Below are 15,111 nucleotides of genomic sequence, written 5' to 3' on the forward strand. Positions count from 1 at the left end.
AGCAATTAAGCGCGATTGCGATTGGTGGGTTCAATTCTCGCGCTTAGCGTGAAACAACGCAGGGACATCCCAGGAACAGGCCGACAAGATGGGAGAGAACTTTTACCAGGAGGGGACAACCCTGAAGGACATGTGTCCATTCAGCACCTGGTTTCTGACGCGCTGGTTTTTTTCGTTCAATACTAGCCAGGTATGACATCTCCGACGCTGCCGCTCAATGTCTTCAAAATTAACTATAAACACGTGGCTGTAGGGCTGCAGGGCGATCCCAGGCCTTGGCCCAATTGAAGGGGATCATTGGTTAAAGAGAATTGAACGGCGAAGTGCCATTATTAGATTCGGAGAACACCGAACGATTCCCGTGAGACTGGTAGCGGCGCAGCCTGGTCTGTACTTCTGAAGATCAGGGGCCGCCTCTGTGCGACCTAACTTTCGGCTGCTCTTATCAGACCCGAAGCCACGAAATGCCGCTAACTACTCTGAACCTAAGTACTATAGACGGAGGATGGAGTTTGGCATGACGACATGTGGTACGGAGGAGTTACTGAAGGAATCCAGAGTTGATTTCAGGGGGTCCATGCTCAGCCTCGTCGTTCCCTACTTTGAACGGCTGCAACTGAAACACTGTCCTCGGCCCAGGCCCCTGTGCTGATGAAGAAAAATCGTTTGTACGAAAAGGGAAAAGAATCTGACCGGCGAATCTGTTCCATGTGAAGATTCGAAAGGAAGGCGGCCGATCTCTCCTGGAGCTATTTTGCTCCTATCTTTGCGGTTGGTTAGAAAAAGAGATCCTCCCTGGAGTACGAAGCCCTTCGTACTCGTACTCCGTACTCCGTAAGAAGGTCAATAAATAGGACCGTGAACAGCCTCGCTCACTTTCAAACTTCATTTCTCGTTAACTAGTTAGCCTATATAGAGTTCGCCCTCTCCCTTCCGGAAGGGTAATGCCAAGATATCACTTGGATGGCGCTGCGTTGTACAACTCTCAGCTCTACGGAGTACTCTGTGCAGAGTGTGAATGTGTTGGGTTGTTGGCAAGGCTCAGCGTGTATATTTTCTCAGCCGTAACCCCTGGTTGCTGCAAACAGGACAAACAAATACCATTCACGTGACTTTTCCTGAGAGATATTGGATGACTCAGCGTTCCGTGGACTCAGCCAATGAAAACGTCTTTTTGGATTGCGCTTGCCACCTCAGCGGCAACTGGAGCCGGCGAGTGAGTCAAGACAAGGCCAACGTCGCCATAGCATCCAGAGTCAATATATCTATTTCAACATCATGGGGCGTGCTTGAACCACTCCATGAGATTAAATCAATCTTCATTTCTCCGAGTGTACATTGAGCTGAAAGTGACGATGGTTTCTTTCTGTTGAAAACGAACCATCCAACCGCTCACCCTATTGCGTCTACTGATATTGTTTGCCCAAAGAGGCGACGGAACGATTTTACAGTTGTCTGACCACTGCTTCAAAATGACCCAGATATCTTACCAGTTTCCTAGAGTTTGCTATATACACAACGTTATTGAGTTCTTCTGCTTTTTCCATTCCTACTGGCACATACGCTTAAGGTGTGGTCAATGAATACCAAGGGTTGCTGTTTGTGTGAGGAAATGCTATTGACCCAAAAGTTTCGATTCGAGTTTGGATTTTTATGAGCGTACATACAAAGGTCATTTAAAGTATCGAGACAAAAAGAAGGTCCGTTGTTGCAAAGGAACAGGTGATGGCTTCCGTATTCACTTACGACCCGGACCCTCCAAGGGTGTCTTCTCCCTGGTCCACACCAGGATCAACCACCCCGAATCTCCGGAAGACCGCTAGTGGATATTTGAGTACTGGCTCACATAATACCAATGCGCCGGATCCCAGCGATCCCAGCTATTTGACGTACCATGGCATCTCGAAGCTCGATGTTGAACCTCAGGATGGGCCGACAGAGTACAAACTGCACTTGTTATTGCGTTCTCGCCGTTCTTTTCTCTCTTTGTCAACGGGAAGTTTAATCTCGGGCTCAAATCATTCTAAATCAGCGCAGGACGTGGAGCAATTGGATTCAGCGTCCAAGCCACTGTCGTCGTCAAGCCAAACGAGGCAGCATAGATTGCATCAACTTACAACCCAGCTGCTATGGCGTCTACAGCAATCTTCCCCGTTTCACTCAGCTTCTACTACGGTGGACTTAGTGTTGCCCGTGTTGCCCGAAGCAACTCCCACGCTGAACGTTCCAAATGCTTTAGCACCCCTCCTTCCAGGGCTTGAAGAGAGCCAGGGTGCCCTGTATGAAATAGGAGTGTCTGACGACGGAACTTTCGTTGGACTGGCTGAAGACGAGCTCGAAGAAAGTCTGGTCAATCTTCGAGCTATGGCCGCAAGCCTGGGATGTACAGTTGAAGTTTTGAGAAAGGTTGCAGTAGGGTATTGTGAGTGGGCTGAATCGGGAACGGATAACCATAACCCCGTGACGGTTAGGGATAAGCTATGGGTGGCGGAAGCCTTGGTACGGCCAGATCTGAGAAACGATGACGATCAGCACCCGGGAAGTGATGTTTTACAATCCGAGACGGAGAACATGGCTCTAATGCATAAGGTGCCTGACATCTCGCGGTCTACCGAGCAGCTATATGTCGCTCTCGTTGGCCCCTTCGGTGCCGGAAAATCTTCCCTGTTGGGGATATTATCCACATCGTCGTTTGATAATGGGCGAGGGAAAATCCGGATTAGTCTTCTGAAGCATCCACACGAAATTGCTTCGGGAGTCACAAGCTCTGTTGCTCAGGAATTGATTGGATATTCTGCACAAGGGGGCTGTGTCCTGGGTGAAACTCCCAGTGTTGTCAATTACGCTTCTGGAAATGTTAGTGCCTGGAATGATATCCATGCGACTGCAGCTGGTGGCCGGCTCGCCTTCCTGTCTGATCTTCCAGGGTCTCTCCGATATAGCAAGTCAACCCTTCGAGGGTTGATGAGTTGGGAACCTCATTACGTTTGCCTTTGTACACCCGCAGATGGTTCGAGGAGTGCAGAGCGAGGGGAGATGGTCGAAGCCGACCTGACTCTTTCGTACCTTGATCTATGTCTGAAATTGGATCTTCCTGTTGTGCTTGTCGTTACAAAAGTCGATCTTGGAACCCAGCTTGTGAAGCGTACCTTGAACCCGATTTTATCTGCTATTAAAGCAGCGGGGAGGAAGCCTGTTTTACTTTATCGTTCCAGTGAAATCCCGAAGCCCAACCCTGATCTCCAAAAAATATCCGCAAGTGACCAAGAAATAGTTGATTCGGCAATAGCCTCGATCAATGATGGTGCTATTGAAGACGTCGTTCCAATTGTCCTTACAAGTGCAGTGACAGGAGCTGGCATTGGCCACTTACATGCTTTACTTCGTTCTCTGCCACTCCCTCGACGCTCTTCACCCAAACCTACCGCCATGGCTCGGAATTGTCATTGTGAGAAGATCCTCGACATCAACGATGTGTTCGAGATGCCACTGTCGAAGGTCTATTCAGCTTCAAGCGAGAATGACCATCGAAACGACAGAGGAATAATACTCTGTGGCCGTATTCGTCGAGGTATGATTTCAGTCGGAGATTGCCTGGTTGTTGGGCCGTTGCAGCCGGATTCAAAACTAGAAAACAAAGCTGGTGATAACCTTAGCCAACGGCCGAGGGCAACTTGCAGTAAATCATTCCCTGATAACCTTACATCTCTTCGGCTCCAGAGGCTACAGCATCATACTTCTCAGACTCATGTTGAAACGTACTGGCAAGAAGTCCGTATCGTCAGCGTCCGAAACCTTAGACAGCCAGTTAAGTCTCTTTACGAGCATCAGATTGGGACGATTGGAATCGATCCTGTCAACCCACATGCTTGTCTGGGCAGAATTCGCAAAGGAATGATCCTTGCATCTTTCAAAGTTTCGGCAGAATCCCATGCTCCCTTTCCGGTTGCTCAGCCCTATTTCCATACTGGCTTTATTGCCTCTTTTCCGGCTTCCAATTTCTCCGAGCTACCATCTGCGGTTACTGTCGGAAGCAATATGATAATCTATATTCGGTCAATCAGGACGTCTGCTAAGGTCCTTGCTATCAACTGCACCGAGTCTCAGCGGCGACAGTCATCTTCAGCCGAGCCTGAAATTTTCACTTTCGATGGTCCGGATGAGCTGGATGGCAGTCTAGACTCGGCGTCGCAATTCTGCAGCCACGACAAAGCACCAGCGCCCGAAATCAAAATCACATTCTCGTTTGTATCTTCTGTGGAATGCATAGAAGTGCCCTCTAGAGTTCTCGCCATGCCTTCAATAGCTAGTTCGTCAACAGCGGCGTCATCGTCGCCATCCTCTTCAACGCGGGGAACACAGAGCCTGAGGGGCCTTGTGGGTTGGGTATGCGAGGTTTTGCATACTTGAGCTTCTATCTCTTTTTCTCCTTCAATTTGTTTCTCGTTGTTCTTTCTTCCTTAGTATCATTTCCCTTTACTTCCTTTGTTTTTTCTTTTCTTATACATTACTAAGAAGATGGAATGCACATTAACGCAGGGTAAGTTTGTGAATTTTCAGTTCGTGCTTGTGGGAATGGATCAAGAAAAGCTTGATCGAAATTTTTGTGGCAGCTTTCAATCAACAGTCAAGTGAGTATCGTGTTCTATCAGATTCAAACTCCAATATGTCCCTCAAGTAGGCCTATAAAGGATGGGATTCTATATTCTCACAGCAAAAGCTCAATGGGTAGGTGGCTCTCATTGTATAATATGAAAGTAATTCCATCTCGACTCCATGCCTTGGGTAGTAGGCAGATATGTCCGCCCCTGGATCTATTTTGCGCCGGGGAGTTAATACGCCCTTGTCACTTTGTTTTTGGGGGATCTAGTTACTAGATTTAGTGCATCCACCAAGAGCCAGGCCGTGGGAAAGCGCTCCAGATCCAATAACCAGCTGATATGTTTATTTAAAGCCCGATTATCACAGAGGTCTCTTGATCAATTTGCAGCTGGAGGGAAAGGTTTGGTCACGTGATCACCAGATTGACTTCCAAACTTGGCTCGGGTGTTGAAGCAGAAGCTCAAGCTGGTTCAAAGAACGCATCCTTCCCCAGGCAAAAGGATATCCTTTTTTCTGTACTCTGGAGTCTTACGGCTTTCGTTAGAAAAGTACTTAGACCTTGCAGTCAAACTCCTTTTGCATCATGAAGCTTGTCCGGTATGAAAGCCAATCCCTAAGAGCCCATCATCTCTCTGGCAATGGTCATATTCTTCTCTAGAAAGTTCTTACTGGTTGACATGTCGCCTGAAATAGATTTCTTATGAAATGCGCGAATGAAACGGTCACAATCGAACTAAAGAATGGTATACACGTTTCTCCCCACGTCTCAAATCCCGTCCCGTTCTCCCAATTTTGCGCTGCGCGAGCTACGAGCGGTGTTGAAGCGCGGCCTCAATTCCGCAATTCTTCATGCTGACGAGGTTTTTGGTTTTACTAGGCACAATACTACATGGAACGATTGCGTCTGTTTCTCCACAAATGAACACTGCCCTCCGCACGGTAAAGATGACGCCCAAAGGCCGCGAGCCGATATCCCTCGACACAATCAACATCCGCGGTTCTACGATTCGATATTTCATTCTCCCAGATAGTCTACCGTTGGATACCCTCCTTATAGATGATACTCCGAAACCCAAGAATAAAGCGAAGAAAGAAACGGATCGTGGACGTGGACGAGGCGGTCCGAGAGGTAGGGGTGGCAGAGGGAGAGGGCGCGGCAGGGGTCGTGGTTTCTAAACCGTGGATGGGGGTCAATATTTTATAATCGGCGTGTTTATTCGTTTCCGTTTTTAATTTGCGATTGGTGAAAGGCACATTTTGAGTCTGGGGACATGAATTGTGGGCAAGATCGCACAGCCATTTTTATAAGTGCAAAAGTGCAATTACTTTTGAATCCGGGTTTACTCTTGAACGGCTATATGGAGGTGGTTTGCTCTGCAGTTGCAAGTCGCGGTTTTCTGGCGTGTCTCGTGGGTGTTTGAGCGGCTAGGGAATGGGGTTACCGTGTACTGCCAGCGGAAGGTGCCAATTCAGTCGCCGGAAGCGCTGATTGAAGTCGGAGGGACGAAATCGAACGTAGCACGGGTCCGCAGCTTCGCATTGCATGGCCGTTGCAATCTCACAGCTATGTCTAAGCTTGAGATGATATCGCAAGGGAGCCCGTGCGCTGCTCCACTATAATACCAATTCAAGAAGCTGTCTCCCTCCAAATCCTTACAATTACCAACTTTTCCCATCCTGCTTTGACACCACTTCGACCAACGACCTCTGCATTCCAACCCGATCCCCAGTCTTTTACCTGCGCCACAACTTCATCAGGCTTGTTCTGGGCACAGAGTAATATGTAGGCCACTCCCCGGTGGGGATTTAGGACCTCTGGCAAGTCTTGCAGAAGCCGATTGGTAGTTTCCATACCATATTCACCACCAGCATAAGAAAGTGAAAGTAAATGGGAATCCTGTTCAAATTTTGAAGTACCAATTCCTGGCGTCTCTGGGTCTGGGGAAGGGAGCGGTGGTAACTCCGGTGTAGGTACATAAGGTGGGTTGAAAATGAGTATGTCCACAGCTCCAGCTCGGAGAGGAGAACATAGGTCCCCCGCTATTGTTGCAATCATCTGCGGCGCCAGCTCGCCACGGGTCTCTCCTTCATTTTGGTGTCCCGGTTTCCGCTTCTCTTCAAGCGCAATGTGCACTGTTTTTGCTGTTGCAGCGCACGCATTTATATTGACATCAACTCCCAGAGTCAGTATGTCAGATCTCCCAAGAATGTGTTTGGAATTTGCCGCCACGAATGCTAGCACTACTCCGGATCCAGTCCCAATTTCAACCACGAGCGGTGAGATGCTTTGGGATTTTGGCTGGGAACTGAATTTGCTGGAAAGCCATTCTGCCTCTGGTTTTGAAGAAAGAGTGTCAAGGAGGAGATAGCTGTCTTCTGCGGGCTCATAGATGGTGTCAAAACACACATGCGACGTTGAGGGCGTGGGGAGCATTGGAGGGTTTCTCGAGGTGAAGCGTCGGGACAAACGATACGGCGTTGTCCAGTCGCACCGGCAGAGAAAGACTTCTTTTCTCACCCTGGGCCGCACGGGCTTAAACCGGGAATAGGTTGCTGGTCCGGACGTTTTGGCTCCTCGTTCTGATGGAGCGCCTTTTGATGGGAGAGAATAATTGCCGGGCGGAGACTTTGAATTGGCCGGAAAGCTTCCCGACTCCAAGCTTCAAACCTGACTAAATATTCTGTTCCGGTGCATGAAAACTTTTTAAATAGCTGGATGACATACGAAATATCTTTGAAATTATCGGGAAGCTGATGTTAACAATTGGTACTCTACAAAGAGTTTGCATTTCATCAGAAGTAACCGAAACAATTGCCACCAGCATCCCCAAGCTTGAAGTACCCAAGGCCACTCCCTGATCGCACGTTGAATCGCGCCTGTCTGGATATCCAAACGAATCGTCAAAATGAAGCTCGCCCCGGTACTACGAATGGCCTCCTCTCCCACGATAACTTCTGCTTCGAGCCTGAGACCACCACTTGCCCTTCTTCCTCCTCTTCTTCTCTACCGCCGTCTACTGCGAGCGCACCGGAAACTCCCTCAGGAGCTACGGCTGTTGGGAGATGAATACGTGAAGGCTGAATTCCGCGCACACCGCAATGTGGATAATCCTATACATATTGTGGGGATATATCTTGCTGTGCATTACTATAATCTTGACTAACACGACTGCTAGGTTGGGTTTTTGACGGAGTGGCAGCTATATGCTCAGAAGTTAGAAGGTGACTCATGGCGAGACGAGAAGTTGGACAAAGCAAAACTGGAGAAAATGAGCGGTCTGTTATTGTTCCTCTCTTTGAAACCCAGAAAAATTTTTTTTTTTGTTTTTTTTTCATCCATTCACTGACAGTTTGCTATGTCTACCAGACCAGCAAATCGGCCAGCTTTACGAGCTTATGCAGGCAACCAAGGACGCGGGCGACAAAGACAATGGTGATTCATGAAAGGTGAAATCAATGCCAAAAGGACTGTTATCTTTAACAACAGGGGATCAACGCAATTCATGGGCCTGAGCTTTCAAAGTGAACGCGAACATCAGGGAGATCACATTGTTAATGCTTTCGAAGCCGATCTTTCTGCGTGCGCGTTTGTTGGTGTATATCATGCCCTGTTTTATCAGCAGCTCCCATCCGGAAACCCCCAATAGAACTCTATCAGCGGTCGCTTCTAATACTCATTTTCTTCCACCTCCTTCTTTTCCGTGCAGAGGGCAACGTGGTGCGCATCCTTCCTCACAGGCTTAGCACTAGGTTTACCGTTGAATAACCGCCGAAAAGGCCATCCCAGCAGCCCCAGTTTGCCCGCAAGTCTCCACCAGCCATGTGCCGCACCGTTTATTTTAAATCCCCCACCTGCGACCATCGATGGATCACTATCGGTCAACCATGTGATAAGGACGCTGGATTTTATAAATGCCAAATGTTCACAGGCACGAAGATCCTCCCGTTCACTGTCGGCGGACCGATTGATGCTATGGCCAATACCTGTCCCGTGTGCGACGGGAAAAACAACTATGATGGAAACCTGATCAGGATGGTCAGACGTGATTCCTACAGGATCCGGTACAGACTGCATAGCGGGAGGAAGAAAGTCTACTATGATTGTGGACTGTGCAGTGTCATGTAATAACGGCGATGCCCGAGTTGCATCCGTGGAGGTCGGCAACGCGGAAACACGTGACTTTCCCGGTCGGCACGGGTGCAAAACTTGGAAGAGCAGATCGCAGGAGAACCGTGAACAGTGTCGATGTGAGGAGTTGCCGATGGCTTGAGCTCTGTCCCCGATGTACAGGACCAGTGCGCGTCAGCCGGCGATTTGAGCCTATTATGTTGAAGCTATATTTTCAATGGGCATTTATGGGATGTGGTCTTTGACCTTCTAGGTATTGTCTTTGCGCTTCATGCGGAATGGTTCGTACATTATTACCTGGCTTGGTGTTTCTTTGTGATTCCAAGTTGGCAATTGCCGACAGATCATACTTAATGTAGATTTTTAACACTCTTCAAGCGATGATATCCGATTGAAATGCTTATTCAGATATACAACACATGCCCTCCTGCGACAAATGCCCGACAAAAGGTTTCCACGTAAATTCTGGACGTGCCAGACTCAGTAGAGATAATGAACATCAAGCCCGATGAGCCGTCTCAGTCGCGAACCACCGCAAATGACGCCAACGGATGTGTAGTTGACGACATGGCACTGTCGGCTGAGCCTTCTCCACCATCGACTACGACACCACTACCGCCTATTCATGCCTCGGGCCTTTAGACTTCGGCGTTTTGCTCGAAGAGTGCCGTTATCGAACTTGCCTCCCTTGACCAGGACCTTCTTCGGCGTTTCCCGCCCACTTAATTTGTCTCATCTACCCATGGCCGAGACGACCCAGGGCTCACCGACATAGCTGTGGCGTCAAGGGTAGCCTGAGTAGCAGTACAAGCGTTGCGGGCGGATGGATGCGCTAAATACGCACCAGTCAATCCAGAATGCATGCTAGAGAGAGCACCGAGATTGCCAGTGTTTCTCATCCTGCGATTGATCGCCATGAACCACCAAACTGCACTCTTCAGGCCGAGTGGTATCTTGAATTGAGGTGCGGTGCCGGCTTGGTCACCATTCCGCGCTCATGGGTACCAGGTACCTCATCCCTACCTATGTCGCATCAATTTGAAAATTAAAATCTTATCTTAACCTGATCTGGTGCCGATGAAGGCCGGGGAGGCTCATCTTTACCTTGATGTGGATTTGGCATCAAGCGTTACATGGGGATCGACTTCTAGACTAATCTTATGCAGGCCCTGATCACCACCTTCTGCGCCCCAGATTTTCAGGAGTGGGAAGTGCGGAGGAGATTCCGTCCTTTGTTTTGAAGCTGACGGTCCAGAGTATATATGAGCCAACTGTCCTACCACCCGGTCGTCAACCCTCAATTCATGGACAACCACGAATTCCCGGACACTCTGAGCTTTTGAAACCAATTCATCCGAGCTACTCTGTTTGTCATCTAAGTACCCTACAAAAATGTCTCCAGTTGTCTACGAGACTGCTCCCGTCGGTCGTCAGCCCGAGAAGCCCAGCGTGCCGTTGGACTTGTTCCCCGACGGCCTCAAGACCACGGGGCAGCACCCACCTCTCTATGACCAACTGAAGCCATTCTCAGAGTTCCCAAAGGAGATAACGGGGCCAACTGCCTGGAAGGCAGAAGACTATAAAGACTGCCCTGAGAAATGGACACATTGGTTTACTGAAGAAGAAATCGCGGAATTGAGCCATGCTGCGGATTCGTTCATTGCCGCAGGGATTCCCTTGACGGGAATTACCAAGGTGAGTTCCAGGCCGATCACCACAACATTCAACTCAATGAGAACCGTATGCCAATTGCTATGGTATTGTTTTAGGCCTTGTTTCCTCTCCCCACTTTCTCGGCTTTCCTGAACAACCTCAAGGATGATCTTCTCGATGGAAAGGGTTTCATTCTTTTCAAGGGACTTCCAGTTCAGGAATGGGGAAACCACAAATCTGCTGTGGCTTATATGGGGATTGGAACTTACCTGGGATACTTCGTCAGCCAAAACGGGAGGGGACATGTCCTTGGACATGTTAAGGACCTTGGAGAAGATTCAGGGAAGATCGACAAAGTGCGCATTTACAGAACCAATGCTCGGTAGGTGAACCTGAGTAACAAGTTGAGATGGCCGCGACTAATCCCTTGAGAAGTCAATTCTTCCATACCGATGATGGAGACGTTGTCGGCTTGCTTTGCATTGCAAAAGCTCTCGAAGGAGGGGAATCTGATCTCATTTCATCGCACCATGTCTATAATGTTCTCGCAAAGGAACGCCCGGACGTTCTCGAAACTCTCACCCAGCCAATCTGGTATGTTGACCGAAAGGGCGAGACCAGCGTCGGCCAAGAAGAATACATCAGAGCCAGCGTGATGTATGTTGAAAACGGAGGGCAAGGCCGGGTTTACACAAAGTAAGCTATCGAACCTCTCCCTAACGAACTTTTATAGCATGGTGACTGACGTCTTGCGTAAAAGGTGGGATCCATACTACGTTCGCTCCCTAACCAGATTCTCCGATGAAGGAATCATTCCTCCACTCTCACCCGCCCAGCTTGAGGCCATGGATGTCCTTGAGGAGACATGCTTGAGACTCTCGCTCCACATGATCCTCGATGTTGGGGATATCCAATTCCTCGCAAACTCACACGTCCTTCACGCGCGCACCGCATACAAGGACTACCCGCCACCAGCACCCCGCAGACATCTCATGAGACTGTGGCTGGCCACACCAGAGAGCGAAGGAGGCTGGAAGATCCCATTCTGGGATAGTGACGAGAAGAAGCGGGGTGGTATCCAGGTCGATGACCAGCCTCCAGTGGCTCCACTGGATGCCGAATAAGGGTTAAGAACTTTGCAATATTTTGTATCTGTATCTAGGGCTTTTCTTTGTTGGCAAAGCAATGTGCTTGTTGTATCTTTTGCAGGTCCAAGACGGACATGAGATGAAACTACTCCGCAGGGTAGAATGAAATATGAAAATGCAGCGATCTTCTCCTTTTCACCCCTCAGCATCTCAGGGATCTAGCTTCAGGCCGGCGCTCGGCAAACAAACTGACCTCACGGCGAGAGCGGGTCATCGACGGCCCGAAAAGGCCGCCAAAATTGATAACCTTAATGCCAACAGAAGCACTCCGTGAGGTTGTCTGTATTGTAATTACAAGATAATTTACCACAAGCAGAAGCACGAAAAATCTTATCCCACGCAACGAGACCAGAGAGCGGGCAACTGTAACATTACAGATTATTTTCCGGGCTGCATTTCTTTTTGAATTGCTTGCTGTTGGCTTTTCTTCATCGTCTTGGGGTTATCATGATTTAGATTCTAAATTGCTCTTTCTATGCGTCGTGTGGGATCGGTGCATTGATTCAATCATGGCGTTGGAAAGCGAAAAGGCAAGCAAGAGTAGAGATCCGGCGTTATATCCGAAGAAAATCAAGAAGCGGAAATGGGATGACAGTGTTGATGGCTCTGGAAAGGGAAATCATTCAGCCAAGCGAGTCATTCTCCAGGGCGATGGGAATCGGCCCAATTCTACGTCAACTGGGAACCAACCCGGGGATCAAGGCCGCAGCTCCACAAAGAACTCTCAACGTGGGATATCCAAACCATCTCTCAATGTTGGTGAAAAGGGAAAGCGACATCAATCCCTAAAGGAAAAAGCCAAAGTGCTGTTTGAAGTACGGAAACGGTTGCCGATATTTGCGCATGCAGAAGAGATCCGTCAACACCTTCGCCGGACAGATGTGATGCTGTTGATTGGTGAAACTGGTAGCGGAAAGAGTACTCAAGTTCCGCAGTTTCTTGTTGATGAGGAATGGTGCTGTGCGAAGACGGTCAAGGTTCGCTCCCCGTCGCCGAGCGGTGGTAAACGGGCTAAAGTGGAGGTTGGGGGTTGTGTTGCCATCACACAGCCAAGACGTGTCGCTGCAGTCTCTTTGGCGAGGAGGGTAGCGGAAGAAATGGGGACGCCGTTGGGAAATTCGTCACCAGCCAGCAAAGTGGGCTACTCTGTGAGATTTGACACGTCGACGTCCCCGAGCACGAAAGTGAAGTTCTTGACCGATGGGATGTTGTTGCAGGAGATGTTGAGCGACCCGTGGTTGACTAAGTATAGTGTTGTTGTGGTCGATGAAGTTCATGAGCGAGGTGTCAATGTGGACCTCCTACTGGGGTTCCTAAGAAATCTGGTTTCTGGAACGAAGGAGGGAAGAGGCGGTGTGCCGTTGAAAGTCGTCGTAATGAGTGCTACAGCTGATATGGAGAGTTTACTTGCTTTCTTTAAGGAGGGATTCATTCGAGGCTCTGGAGATGGTGTTGCAAGAGACAATGATACAAATGGAGGGAATGGAAGCTCGGACGCGGAGCTGAATGGCGACTACGGAGATACTCCAGCCGAAACTGTCAAAAGAGTGCATATGGAGCCAGCTGTGTGTCATATAAAAGGGAGAATGTTTCCGGTAACAACTATTTATTCTCCAGAGCCTGTCCCCGATTTCGTCGATGCCGCTTTGAAGACAATATTTCAAATTCATTACAAGGAGCCGCTACCTGGTGATATTCTCGTCTTCCTTACTGGGCAAGAGACGGTCGAGTCCCTTGAATATATGGTCAATGACTATGCACACGGCATGGATCCAGCCCTGCCGAAGGTGCTGGTTGTCCCGTTATTTGCTGCATTACCTCAGGCCGCGCAGCAGCGTGTGTTCCTGCCCACACCACCCAGAAAGAGAAAAATAATTCTAGCTACAAATATTGCGGAAACGTCTGTCACTGTGCCGGGAGTTAGATATGTCATTGATTGTGGGAAGGCCAAGATGAAACAGTTCCGAACTCGATTGGGTCTGGATTCACTCCTCGTGAAGCCGATATCAAAGTCTGCAGCCATCCAGCGGAAAGGTCGTGCTGGTCGAGAGGCACCAGGTCAATGTTATAGACTCTACACTGAGAAGGATTACTTGGCGCTACAAGAAACCAATACTCCAGAAATATTACGAACTGACCTGAGTCAAGCGATTCTAACTATGAAAGCAAGAGGTGTTGATGACATTGTGGGCTTTCCTTTCCTTACACCTCCTCCACGAGATGCCATCGAAAAGGCCCTGCTGCAATTATTTAACATCCAAGCACTAGCGGGGACCGGCAAGATCAGTGCGATTGGAAGGCAGATTGCCAAACTTCCTCTCACTGCCCCGCTTGGGCGAGTTTTGCTTGCTGCAGCAGATCACGGAGAAAATTGCTTGCGAGATGTCATTGACATCATTTCGTGTTTGAGCGTGGAGAACATCTTCCTGGGTACGACATCTGAGGAAAAAAAGGAAGAAGCCGAGAAGGCTCGCCGAGATCTCTACCGCAGAGAGGGAGATCATCTGACAATGCTGGTAACCGTTCGTGCTTATTCGGCAGAAAACTCTGATCGTAAAGCATGGGCGGAGAGGCATATGGTGTCGCACCGTGCTATGCAAGCTGTTATGGTATGTATAAGTTCTTCTTGATTTTCTTTTCGACCAGTACCATCAAATCCAGCCTGACAAAACGTCAAATGTGGTCATGCTAAACCAAGTCATCGAACTAGGATGTCCGCAAGCAGCTTATCACTCAATGCAAGCAAGCCAAACTTTTCGATGCCAAACAAGGAGGCGATGAGGAAGCCCGGAATTTATCCATAAATCCAGTTCCTGGCGATAGTTATGATCCCGTTTTAATTCTGAGGAGCTTCCTTGCCGGATTTGCGTGTAATACGGCAAGACTCTTCCCAGATGGAAGTTACAGGACCATTGTTGGGAACCAAACCGTCGCCATTCATCCATCCAGCGTTCTATTTGGGAGAAAGGTCGAAGCAATAATGTACAATGAATATGTGTTTACGAACAGGAGCTACGCCCGTGGAGTGAGTGCTGTGCAGATGAACTGGATTGGCGAGGCACTGGCAAGTTCGTAGGTGGAGTTTTTATATAGAGGGATATTCAATCCTCGATATTCCATAATAGCATCAGCAGGAACAGGACTGTGGGGAAGAATGAGAGGGGTTCCTTGTGAAAATAAAACTGTGCTCACGCATGGTTACTGCGTCTCCAACCTGTCGAGGTGCACAGACCCCGCATATCGATCCACAGCGATCGAATATCGACAGTCGTCAAGGCTTGCTCTTCCCCGGTCTGTGCCATTTGGGCCAGAAGTGGGGATTCGATTCGCGGCACTGTGTGGCGTTTTCGCTTTGGGGATACGATTCCAACTCCACATTGTTTGATAACAGGAGAGAGTAACCCCAATAGTACTCCGTAGCAAGTCAGTCAACGCTAGTCTTATCCTCTCAACCATACCTACCGGACTGTAAGAGCGAAGGTGGCACTGCCACACGTTATCAAGGCCCCGGGCCATGAAATCTGATATCACTGCGACATGGTGGTGGAGATGGCCGTGATTAAGTTCAGCGGGTGATAA

At 48.9% G+C, this 15,111-nt stretch overlaps 8 protein-coding genes across 8 annotated transcripts; 6 read left to right on the forward strand and 2 right to left on the reverse strand.

Annotated features, from left to right (window-relative positions):
- Positions 1-1,283: 1,283 nt before the first annotated feature.
- On the forward strand, positions 1,284-4,626 carry D8B26_002110 (uncharacterized protein). Its single transcript, XM_003066049.2, has one exon. It carries the CDS (start codon positions 1,726-1,728, stop codon positions 4,408-4,410), a length of 2,685 nt encoding a protein of 894 aa, XP_003066095.2. The 5' UTR covers positions 1,284-1,725; the 3' UTR covers positions 4,411-4,626.
- A 559-nt stretch (positions 4,627-5,185) lies between these two features.
- On the forward strand, positions 5,186-5,778 carry SMD1 (mRNA splicing protein smd1; the record flags this gene model as incomplete). Its single annotated transcript, XM_003066050.2, has 3 exons — positions 5,186-5,199; positions 5,296-5,345; positions 5,480-5,778. 3 exons carry the CDS (start codon positions 5,186-5,188, stop codon positions 5,776-5,778), a joined length of 363 nt encoding a protein of 120 aa, XP_003066096.1.
- Positions 5,779-6,027: 249 nt separating this feature from the next.
- MTQ2 (S-adenosylmethionine-dependent methyltransferase) lies at positions 6,028-7,036 on the reverse strand (the record flags this gene model as incomplete). The annotated part of the gene is made up of 2 exons (XM_003066051.2): positions 6,028-6,216; positions 6,266-7,036. 2 exons carry the CDS (start codon positions 7,034-7,036, stop codon positions 6,028-6,030), a joined length of 960 nt encoding a protein of 319 aa, XP_003066097.2.
- A 390-nt stretch (positions 7,037-7,426) lies between these two features.
- On the forward strand, positions 7,427-8,291 carry ACN9 (acetate non-utilizing protein 9). The gene is made up of 3 exons (XM_003066052.2): positions 7,427-7,724; positions 7,779-7,878; positions 7,970-8,291. Exons 1-3 carry the CDS (start codon positions 7,509-7,511, stop codon positions 8,044-8,046), a joined length of 393 nt encoding a protein of 130 aa, XP_003066098.1. The 5' UTR covers positions 7,427-7,508; the 3' UTR covers positions 8,047-8,291.
- Positions 8,270-8,677, reverse strand: D8B26_002114 (uncharacterized protein; the record flags this gene model as incomplete). The annotated part of the gene is made up of 1 exon (XM_066123730.1): positions 8,270-8,677. The coding sequence occupies one exon, from the start codon at positions 8,675-8,677 to the stop codon at positions 8,270-8,272; it is 408 nt and encodes a 135-aa protein (XP_065979805.1).
- A 546-nt stretch (positions 8,678-9,223) lies between these two features.
- Positions 9,224-9,373, forward strand: D8B26_002115 (uncharacterized protein; the record flags this gene model as incomplete). The annotated part of the gene is made up of 1 exon (XM_066123731.1): positions 9,224-9,373. One exon carries the CDS (start codon positions 9,224-9,226, stop codon positions 9,371-9,373), a length of 150 nt encoding a protein of 49 aa, XP_065979806.1.
- A 436-nt stretch (positions 9,374-9,809) lies between these two features.
- D8B26_002116 (uncharacterized protein) lies at positions 9,810-11,668 on the forward strand. Its single transcript, XM_003066053.2, has 4 exons — positions 9,810-10,426; positions 10,501-10,766; positions 10,820-11,080; positions 11,145-11,668. The coding sequence occupies exons 1-4, from the start codon at positions 10,124-10,126 to the stop codon at positions 11,506-11,508; spliced, it is 1,194 nt and encodes a 397-aa protein (XP_003066099.2). The 5' UTR covers positions 9,810-10,123; the 3' UTR covers positions 11,509-11,668.
- A 298-nt stretch (positions 11,669-11,966) lies between these two features.
- On the forward strand, positions 11,967-14,980 carry DHR2 (Putative ATP-dependent RNA helicase dhr2). Its single transcript, XM_003066054.2, has 2 exons — positions 11,967-14,141; positions 14,243-14,980. The coding sequence occupies exons 1-2, from the start codon at positions 12,042-12,044 to the stop codon at positions 14,606-14,608; spliced, it is 2,466 nt and encodes an 821-aa protein (XP_003066100.2). The 5' UTR covers positions 11,967-12,041; the 3' UTR covers positions 14,609-14,980.
- The last annotated feature ends 131 nt before the right edge of the window (positions 14,981-15,111 follow it).

The sequence above is a fragment of the Coccidioides posadasii genome, chromosome 1 (assembly GCF_018416015.2).
Source record: "Coccidioides posadasii str. Silveira chromosome 1, complete sequence".
NCBI classification, from domain to species: domain Eukaryota; kingdom Fungi; phylum Ascomycota; class Eurotiomycetes; order Onygenales; family Onygenaceae; genus Coccidioides; species Coccidioides posadasii.